Source organism: Physella acuta, unplaced genomic scaffold, assembly GCF_028476545.2.
Source record: "Physella acuta isolate Inbredline_101_S28 unplaced genomic scaffold, ASM2847654v3 ptg001438l, whole genome shotgun sequence".
NCBI classification, from domain to species: Eukaryota; Metazoa; Mollusca; class Gastropoda; family Physidae; genus Physella; species Physella acuta.
This window is the reverse complement of record NW_026732953.1, coordinates 30,456-41,198: the sequence shown is the minus strand read 5'-3', so window position 1 is coordinate 41,198 and position 10,743 is coordinate 30,456. Positions and strand designations below refer to the sequence as shown.

At 42.2% G+C, this 10,743-nt stretch overlaps 1 protein-coding gene across 2 annotated transcripts in view; it reads right to left on the bottom strand.

The window, feature by feature from the left end:
* Nucleotides 1–1,221: 1,221 nt before the first annotated feature.
* LOC131927752 (uncharacterized) overlaps nucleotides 1,222–10,743 on the bottom strand; it is a gene marked incomplete at its 3' end in the record, with an annotated part of 36,003 nt that continues 26,481 nt past the window's right edge. Inside the window, 4 exon segments of one of the 2 annotated variants that reach the window (XM_059283546.1) lie at nucleotides 1,222–1,349; nucleotides 5,888–6,583; nucleotides 8,486–8,826; nucleotides 9,838–9,879. In XM_059283546.1, the coding sequence (XP_059139529.1) occupies nucleotides 1,222–1,349; nucleotides 5,888–6,583; nucleotides 8,486–8,713 (1,052 nt within the window). 2 annotated transcript variants of the gene reach the window in all.

The window sequence follows — 10,743 nt, the reverse complement described above, 5'->3', positions numbered from 1 at the left end:
TGATCGTGAAAAAAAATGAAATCAAGATTGTCACAAATCTTGACGTTTTACACCTTCCTGAGTCGGAAAATCATAGTTTTGCAATTTTGTACGTATGTCTGTGTGTGTATGTATGTGTGTGCGTGTGTCTATGAACATGATAACTTGAGTACCGTTACAGCTAGGTTGATGAAATTTCACATATAAGTGTTATATCAAATTTGTAGTTCTGTTTCAACTTTTCAGCGATTTTCGATAACCGAAAGTGGAACTTATTCTACTTTTGGTTTTTCAAAAGCCTATACCTTGAGTACTGTTTCAGATAGATAAACGAAATTTTACATATAAGTAAAAGATCTAATTGTCTGCCATCTTTCAAATTTTGAGTAATTTCCGTTGAACGGAAGTAGTAATTTCCGATTTGTCAAAAAAAAAAAACAACGAATATGAACAGGGCTATTACAGAACCGTTTCTGGGGGCCCACCGATATATTTTTGTACGTATGTCTGTGTGTGTATGTATGTGTGTACGTATGTCTATGAACACGATAACTTAAGTACCGTTACAGCTAGGTTGATGAAATTTCACATATAAGTGTTATATCAAATTTGTAGTTCTGTTTCAACTTTTCAGCGATTTCCGATAACCGAAAGTGGAACTTATTCTACTTTTGGTTTTTCAACAGCCTATACCTTGAGTACTGTTTCAGATAGATAAACAAAATTTCACATATAAGTAAAAGATCTAATTGTCTGCCATCTGTCAAATTTTGAGTAATTTCCGTTGACCGGAAGTAGTAATTTCCGATTTGTAAAAAAAAAAAAAACAACGAATATGAATAGGGCTATTACAGAACCGATTCTGGGGGACCACCGATATATTTTCCTGGGTACCCACCGGGATTTTGGTCGGTAGACTTGCTGGTCAGTCCACACTTGCGTAAAATTAAATAAACTACTCCATTATTTGTCCCGATAAAAAATCTGTAGATCGTAATACAGTCTAGGTGCTATATAATATTTTTAGGCCTTAAAACGTCTAAATCCGGCATGCACATTCCACCAGATCGATAATATTTACAATCACGGCTATCGATAAACAACGTGTTTTTCACGTGCCCGTTAATTAATTTAAGCAATAGAATACATTTTTCCCAATATCTTGAAAATAATTTTAAAAAAAATTATAAATCAAACTGTGGCCCCTTATTTATTTTAGTGATTTAACAATATTTTACCTTGAAAAATTCCTTTAAGCTGATATCCCTCCTAGGAATAATGAACTCGTCCACATCATGACTCATGACGTATGAATAGCCTGCCATTCTTTGCCGACACTCAAGTACCGCCAAGGATTCATCATGGTGAAACTAAAACATTAAAAAAATAAAATTCAAATAGTTGCATGTGGGATGGACAATGGATTATCGTACACAGACTGCAAGTGGAATATCTGTTATGATTAGTTAGGCCCGATGTTCCCTTTAAAATGGTTGCATGTGGGATGGACAATGGATTATCTTACACAGGCTTCTGATGATATATCTGTTATGGTTAGTTAGGCCCGATGTTCCCTTTAAGATGAGCAGATGCGTGACAGAGCAGTAGCGGTGATTCTACCGCGCAGTTATTTTGTAAAATGTAAATATCCTTGTAGAAGTAATTCGCAGCACAACAGCTTACCACTGCTAACTCTAAAGCAGAGGCATAGCGACCCTTTCCGGCGCCCGGGGACAAACTTTCATTTTTGTGCCCCCCCCCCCACCCCCGGGGACAACTTTAAATTTGGCGCCCCCCCCCATATATTTTTTTATATTTATAATGCAAAACTGCAACTAAAATGAGCTTTTGAATTTTTTCCAACCCATTTTGGCGACCGCTAGGGTAGGCGCCCGGGGACATATGTACCCCCCCCCATCGATACGCCTCTGCTCTATAGTCTCGAGTTTCGATCCCCGTAGGATGTCCCTGAGTTTATCTTGCTCTAAAGTGTTCCTGACTCACGTTATAGTAAAAGCGGCTGGGCATAGTGTCGACCACATTATCCCTTCATATGCCGATGTCATAGAAACTGGTGAACTCTCTTCAACGCCCCATGGATAGCCAGGTTAAAAAGCGTAACTTCCAGGAGTAAATATGATTTCAAAGGTGAGAGTTTTGTCTAGTCGTGGCTTGAAAAATTTTTTTAAGGTAGGCCTATGTGTTTTGTGTTTATATGTTTGTATGTACGAGTGTTTAACGGCTAGTCAGGTGTTTTGAAGCAAGTGAGGAAACACCTTTAAAAATACATATCATTCCCTTAAAGCGCCTTTTAAAAATCCATGTCATTCCCTTATAGCGCCTTCAAGAAAAAATCAATATGATTTCCTTATAGCGCCTTTTAAAATCCATATCGTTCTCTAATAGAACCTTTAAAAATCCATTTCATTCACTCATAGTACTTTTAAAAATCCATATAAATTCCCACGTAACCCCTTTAAAAACCCATAAAAAACCTAAATTGTGTCCCCTGGTGCGGTCCGCACCCCCTACCCAAGCCTCTCGACGCCTATGTCTACCAGTATATTAGAGTCAGGATCAGGTGGAATGCTGAGGTCAAACCATGGGGTTAGCGCTATGTGTAGGGTCAGGTTAGCGTTATACCGCGTTTACACTTGCGACATGTATACTATACATGGTTAGAAAAAAAACAGCTTCGCAATAAGTGAGTAGGCTCCCCTATTAACTTAGGCCCTATAGCGAAGTTTTTTTCTTTCTAGAAATGTATAGTATACATGTCGCAAGTGTAAACGCGGTATTACACTGCTGGTGTTCCTGTAAGGTTAAAATTATGTCTTGGGTTGCGACCAGTGATATTAACAAGATTAGGATTGAGCTCGACAGAAACTTAAAAATTTTACGACGTCTAACATTCGCCATAGTTTCTGTTTTAATGTCGGCATTTACCCACTAAACACAATGTTAACTTTTTTATAACTCGCATTTAAAAACCTAGAAACTCACTTATTAGAAAATGAGAGGACAGCGTCATAAAAAAGCACCATTTAAAAAGGGCGAAGCACAGATATAAAAGTGAAGTATTGTATTAAAATGTCGGGCTCGAGTCTGTAGGACTCCCCTGAGACAACCCAGCTCTGATCAGGGTTTCTTTCAGACTTTTTACTTCTCGGGGCTCTAGAAATTTTCGGGAGGGGGGGCATTGGTAAAAGTATATATTTTTTATATAAATTCTACGTTCGGAAGAGGGGAGGAAGGAAGGGTAGACGTTCTTCAGGTGGGGGCTCCATCGAAGAGATGCTTGAAAGAAACTCTGGCTTTGATGGGTATCTAACTCACGTTAGGGAAGGAAATACGGTAACCACATTAACCCCTTCCACGCCGAGGTAATTAAAACAGATAAACTCTACTTCATCTGCATCATGTGTATTGGGAAAGAACGTAAGAAAATGATAATTTAAAAATGTGAAACACTCTTAAAATATGAAGCACCCTTAAATGTGAATCACCCTTAAATGTGAAGCACCCTTAAATGTGAAGCACCCTTAAATGTGAATCACCCTTAAATGTGAATCACCCTTAAATGTGAATCATCCTTAAATGTGAATCACTGCTAACATTTGAAGACAGTGCGTTGCTTAAGAAACAGGTGAAACAATGTGCATATAATTTGTGACGAAGCTTAGGTTAATAATAACATATAACCGTTATATGAAGGGCACCATACCCAGAACCACATACAACGAACTAGGCGCCCTACACGGTATAATACTCTAGCACAGGGGTCTCCAAACTACGGCCCGCGGGCCGGATGTGGCCCTCGAGGTCCTCTCATCCGGCCCGTGGAGATCTTTTTGTCCACGGAAAAAACGTTTGTTGGTGAAGGCTGAGGAACTTTGCGCAGAAAAAATCAAAGACATGCCTGGAAGAAACTGGCCCCCGAACTGAAATTTGATAGTTAATGCGGCCCTCGGACTGAAAAATTTGGAGACCCCTGCTCTAGCACGCCCAACTCCATCCACGAACCCAACTCAAGCAGAGTTCTTCCAGGCATCTCTGAAGAAAGTCTACCGCCCCCCGCCCCCGAACGAGATGGATTTTATATAATAAACATACACTTTTACTAGTGTCCGCCCCCGCCCCCCCCCCCGATAAATGTTAACCGCCCCCCCCCCCACCCACCCCCGAAAATTTCAAGTGCCACCCGGAGAAAAATGTCCGGAAGAAACACTGAACTCAAGACTTCCGCACCGGAAATCGCCGACTAGTTTTCTGATGTCTGCAACCATTCGCATTAAATTAAAACCGTGGCGGCACATTCACTTATGTCTGTGCGTCGAAGGACAACACTGTAGGACAATAGCTTAGCAAACGACCAGAAAACAAAAATCAATGGCGTTGAGAAGTTCACGTGTGCTGCAAACGACAATGAAACTTTTGATAGCACCAAAACAAAGATCAGGCCAGGATATTAAAAAAACGAAACAAAAAAAAATTCCTATTTTTCGTCGTGTTGTGGCTTGTATTATTTGAAAGACTTAAAATCATTTTATTATTGACAGGATTAAAAGAAAAAAAAAACCCCCCAAAAAAAAATCGAAAAAAAAACCCCCCCATTCCTATTTTTGGTCGTGTTGTGCCTTGTACTATTTGAAAGACTTAAAATCAGCTTATTATTGACAAGATTAAAGGAACCCCCCCCCCCCAAAAAAAAAAGAAAAAAAAAAAAAGAAAAAAAAACCCATTCCTATTTTTGGTCTTATGGCTTGTACTATTTGAAAGACTTAAATTCAGCTGATTATTGACAGGATTAAAAGAAAAAACCCAACAAAAAAGAGCAAATGGTCTGAAGTTAAAATATTGATGTTCGACAGAAAAAAATAAAATAAATCCCCACCTGATTTTATGACGGCTTACAGTAATAAAAAACAACAACACTTTAAAACTATAACTTTGCCGGGTTTATCATGGCAAGTTTAAAAAAAAAACCGCCACAAAAAGATCGATATTATTGAACCATGTTAAAAAAAATCGTCAGGAAAACAATGACAAAAGCAATTTAAAAATCTAAGTGATAAAAAAAATGTAAAAAAAATGTAAAAAAAAAAGCTTAATGTAAAGAGAAGACGCAAAAATAAGTTCAGGCTTTAGGCTGTTTTGGGGCAAGTAATGTTTGATACATTTTTTAACAACGTTTTTTTACGTTATAATAGACGCAGTCAGAAGTAAATAATGGTCAAATAGTTGAAAGTAAAATAATACAGTCAGGACGTCGCATGTACAGATGAAACAGTTACCTGCACAAGGCAGGAATCTCCCCTCCCTGACACTCATACAGCTACATGCAGGCACCTGCAGGCACCTGCAGGCACCTGCACACTTCAAATAGTTACACGCACATGGTATTTACCTGCACACCTATCTCTCACACACAGAAACCTTCACACCTAACACCCACACAGCTACCTGCAGGCACCTGCACACCTGTCTCACACAGTCACCTGCACACCTGTCTCATACATCCACCTGCACACCTGTCTCACACACACATCCACCTGCACACCTGTCTCCCACAGTCAACTGCACACCTGTCTCACACAGTCACCTGCACACCTGTCTCCCACAGTCAACTGCACACCTGTCTCACACAGTCACCTGCACACCTGTCTCCCACAGTCACCTGCACACCTGTCTCACACAGTCACCTGCACACCTGTCTCCCACAGTCAACTGCACACCTGTCTCACACAGTCACCTGCACACCTGTCTCCCCCACACATCCACCTGCACACCTGTCTCCCCCACACATCCACCTGCACACCTGTCTCACACAGTCACCTGCACACCTGTCTCACACATCCACCTGCACACCTGTCTCCCACACACATCCACCTGCACACCTGTCTCTCACCTGCGTCGTCCTCTTGTCCCTCTCCATCAACGTCCTATTCGCCGGGTTGCCAGGCAACTCGTACGGCTGAAGGTCAAGAACGCCCAGCTCCTGATAATACTGGAACACCCTCGTCAGGTTCTCGGGGTTCTTCATGTTAAACATCAACACCTTATCCACCCCTAGCAACCTCTGCACCTCAAACCACTCAATAACCTTCTCAGGGTCAAGGCCACCGCTATGGGCTATCTTAGCGCAGATGGCTAATCCACCTGGAACAACAGCGGGGTAAACAACAGGGAGATAATCCTTTATATCACTGGAACAGACACCGCCTTGGGGTTTTAGCGTCACGTGACCGGGGGACTGACCGATATCCGGGACGGAGCAGACGTACTGCCGGGCCAGGTACACCCCCGGGGAGAAGTACTCGCTGATCTTGGCCACGAAGGTGACGTCGATGGTGTGGTAGAAGAAGTACTCCTCGGCGGAAGTCACGAAGAGCGTGTTGTTGTCGAGCAGTACGCAGCAGTCGAGAAACGCCCGGCCGGCGTCCAGGGTGGTGATGACGATGTTGATGGCGCCGTTTTCTGGTTGGTGGGTGTTGGCGATGGCGGAGTACATGAAGGTGTCTTGGTCCCTGAGGGGGAGGAAGACCTGGGCGTTGGTCTTAGGGCGGGGTAGATCCTTAGGGTGCCATCGGGAGTATTCTCCCGTCTATAAGAGAAAAAAAAACCATCTCAAATGTTATACCAATAAATTAAAAAAAAAATCGATTCGATAATTTGAAATTAAAATCAAGTGATATTTTAAAATAGCTTAATTCTGAGAAGGGACAGGCCTATCGGTAGAGTGCTGGACTGCTAAGTCTCGAGTTCGAATCCGGGTTTAAGCCAGTCGAACGCCCTGAGTCCACCCAGCTCTGATGGGTACCCAACTCACGTTAGCGATCCCTTCACATACCGAGGTCACAGAAACAGGTGAACTCTACTTCACTTTCCCTATGGACCGTAAGTTTAGGAAAAGTTCATTTTCAATATTAATTAACATTTTTTGTAATTTTCAGGAATGGGTCACGCTACCCCAACATTCACCTAAATGCGGACGAACATAGTTAGGTTTTGCGCAAACAGTCAACCAACATCACCAGGCAGGCATTAAGGTGGAACCCTCAAGGAAAGCGTACAAGAGGTCGACCAAAATCACATGGAGACAGGACCCTGAGACTGAAACCACAAACACGGGTTTCAGGTTGAGAAGATGGCACAGGACAGAGAATTATGAGATCTTTGGTTGAAGGCCCATACCCCAGCAGAATAATCGGGCAATGATGATGGTGATGGTTAGGTTTAGACCTGCTTGAGTAGTGAAGGTTGTTGAGATAGTATCAAGGGTGCGTGTTTAGGGTAGCTTTGGGTTCGATATCTTCATCGGCGATAGAAATGCTAAATATCCCGATACGTTTGTCTACCTCTTTGATTGCATAAGGATGTACCTAATGAAGCTTTAGTGATTCTAATGGGGAAGAATAGATGCATGATGGCCGAGAATGAGGTAACTGATGGCCCGTCTACAGGGGTCAGGCCACGCATCTTTGATGGCCCGAGTCTGTACGTCCATGAGGCTATTCATCACTGATGGCCCCCAGTCTGTAGGACATTCAAGAGGCCACGCATCATTGATGGCCCGAGTCTGTAGGACGTCCACGAGGCTATTTTGATGGCCCGTCTTTAGGACATTCGTGAGGCCACGCATCATTGATGGCCCGAGTCTGTACGTCCATGAGGCTATTCATCACTGATGGCCCCCAGTCTGTAGGACATTCAAGAGGCCACGCATCATTGATGGCCCGAGTCTGTAGGACGTCCACGAGGCTATTTTGATGGCCCGTCTTTAGGACATTCGTGAGGCCACGCATCATTGATGGCCCGAGTCTGTAGGACGTCCACGAGGCTATTTTGATGGCCCGTCTTTAGGACATTCGTGAGACCACGCATCATTGATGGCCCGAGTCTGTAGGACGTCCACGAGGCTATTTTGATGGCCCGTCTTTAGGACATTCGTGAGGCCACGCATCATTGATGGCCCGAGTCTGTAGGACGTCCACGAGGCTATTTTGATGGCCCGTCTTTAGGACATTCGTGAGGCCACGCATCATTGATGGCCCGAGTCTGTAGGACGTCCACGAGGCTATTTTGATGGCCCGTCTTTAGGACATTCGTGAGGCCACGCCCGAGCTTGTTAAACGTCCATCCACACAGCCAGTGTTTCATCCAGACTTTTTTTCACCGGGGGTGAAAGTATGTTTTCTGTATAAATTCCGTTCCGGGGGGGGGGGGGGGGGGGCGTAGACCTTCTTCGAAGAGATGCCCTGGAAGAAACACAGCTCTGATGGACAGTGGGAAAACCCATCTTTAAGCAATCACCAGAAGATCACATGAACTCTACTTCATCTGCTTTTGTATCATTATTTTTTTAATCGTGGCAGCACTTTACTTACAGATATATTTAATCACTTGACCCATGATCCGTGGCATATTTTTTCATATTGGATAAACCGTTTACATCGGGAACATCAAAGACAAAAAAAAACCTACTTTCTTTTTCGCTTTCACTTACTTCTCTGATCCCGCCTCTGCTCACCGACCACCACGTGACCACGCTAAACAAACCAGCCAATAGCAGCACTCGTCTCAGCTTGGTGTTGAACAGATGGTTGACGAACAGCCACACAAGGTCCACGAAACAAACGCAAACCGCCGCGGGGTTCCGGCAAGTCTTGAAGCTGAAGGTCGCCATCACTGAAGCGAACACGTGTCGATTTTTGCGCAGGCTCATACGTCGCATGTCAGGGGGCCTGCTCTGTCATGACGGAAGTAGTCACGTGATGTTTTGATATATTTTTAGTACTTTGGAAACTCTGGCAACAGCTGGTGATAGTTGAAATGTAAACTGGTACTCTGTGAAATAAAAAAAAAATCGAGATGAATAACGAATGGACAGCAAATTGTATGTTACCCGACTGGGATATGTTATTTTTAATTCTGGTATCAGCTACATAAGCCCTACCATGACCCACATGCTAATCTTTAACCTAATCCTCATTAGTCCCATGGAAGGATTAATGCAGAGTGAGGTTCTAATTGAGAATTACTTCTGAGGCTATTACATCTCATAATATTTCATTAATAAGAGTTTCAGACATTGCGTCTACCGCCCTTCCCCCTGAAAGAAATATATTTATATAGAAAATATACACTTTTACCTGTGTCCACCCCCCCCCCCCCCGGAGAAAAAAGTGGAAAAAAACACTGATCATAAGAATATCTTGTTATATAAACATAAAGCCAGGAAAAAGCAATACTTAAAGCGTCCCTGAGCCAACCCAGCTCTGATGGGTACCTGACTCACGTTGGGGAGAGTAAAAGTGACTAGGCATAATGCTAACCACACTATCCTTTTATATCACAGAAACAGTTGAACTCTACTTCACCTACCACGCGGACCTTCATGTTCGAAAGGTAACTGTTGTTTTTTTAAAGCTCGCTTAGCATTACGCAGACCAAGCTTAATCCGTGGTGAAAGAAATAAATGAAACTTGTACTTCGTCTTCCTAATGGAACTCTCATCACTGAATGGGTGTTTACTAACTATTTAAAGGTTTAAACTAATCCCTGATACAAGATAAATACCAATTCATTAATTAATCAATCAACATTTCACTTACTCTACTAAGTGAGTACGTGTCCCATTAGTATTAATTAATTAAGACAAAACCATCTCTGGGAGGCCTAATTGATTAAAAATATACATTAAAAGGTTTCGTAAATGATGATTGTAAAGCCTACCTATTTAAAGAGATCGATTTTAGCGAATCAATCTAATCAATCGACCCAGATTAATTTTTAGAATAGATGAACCAACATCTAAACTCAAAGATTTAATGAAGTCAAATTGTCAATATTAATTACCTCAAGCAAACATCCAAAACACAACGATTGACTTAAGTAAAAATATCCACATTAATGACTTCAAACACAAGAAATGACTGAAGTCAAATTATCCACATTGATGACTGCAGTCAAATTATCCACATTGATGACTGCAGTAAAATTATCCACACTGTTGACTGAAAGTGTGAGTAAAATGCAGACACACGCGCATAAAAAAAAAACACGAACGGGAGAACAGATCAGCGATCTAAAAATAGATACCGCCGCAGCTGTTGCCTCGAAATGGAGACCTGAGCTAATGGTATCAAACACTAATGACGTTAATTGACTGATTGGTACTCCCCATGTCCAGTTCATAGCATCAAACGGGAAAGTATATTTTTAATCTACCCCACGCACCCCTACCCCCGGGGTTTAGGGGCCACGTGCATGAATAAAGATAGCGACTAAAACAAGAATATTAAACGTATCTTTTTTTACAACGCCATATTGAGGTAAAACGACAAAATCATGTATGTGGTCAGGATTAAACCCAGACGCCTTTACTTTCCCTTATGTGAGTCGGGAAAACATCAGAGCTGGGTGGACTCTGGAACGTTCTAAGAACTCGAACCCGGGATCCGAACTCTTTCAGGTTGGCAGTCGATAAGCTATGCTGTTGGTAAACCATTGAGTTGATACGCTATTCGGTTGATTGGCTGTTGATAACTTATGCTGTTGATAAGCTATTAAGTTGATTAATGATTATGTTGATAATCTGTTCTGTTGATAAGCCGTTCTGTTGATAAACTATTCCGTTGATAAGCCATTCTGCTGATAACCTATGCTGTTGAAAAGCTATGCTGTTGGTGAACTTTTCTGTTGATAAGATGTGCTGTTCATAAGCCAATCTATTCTGTTGATAAGCCAAGCTATTCTGTTGAT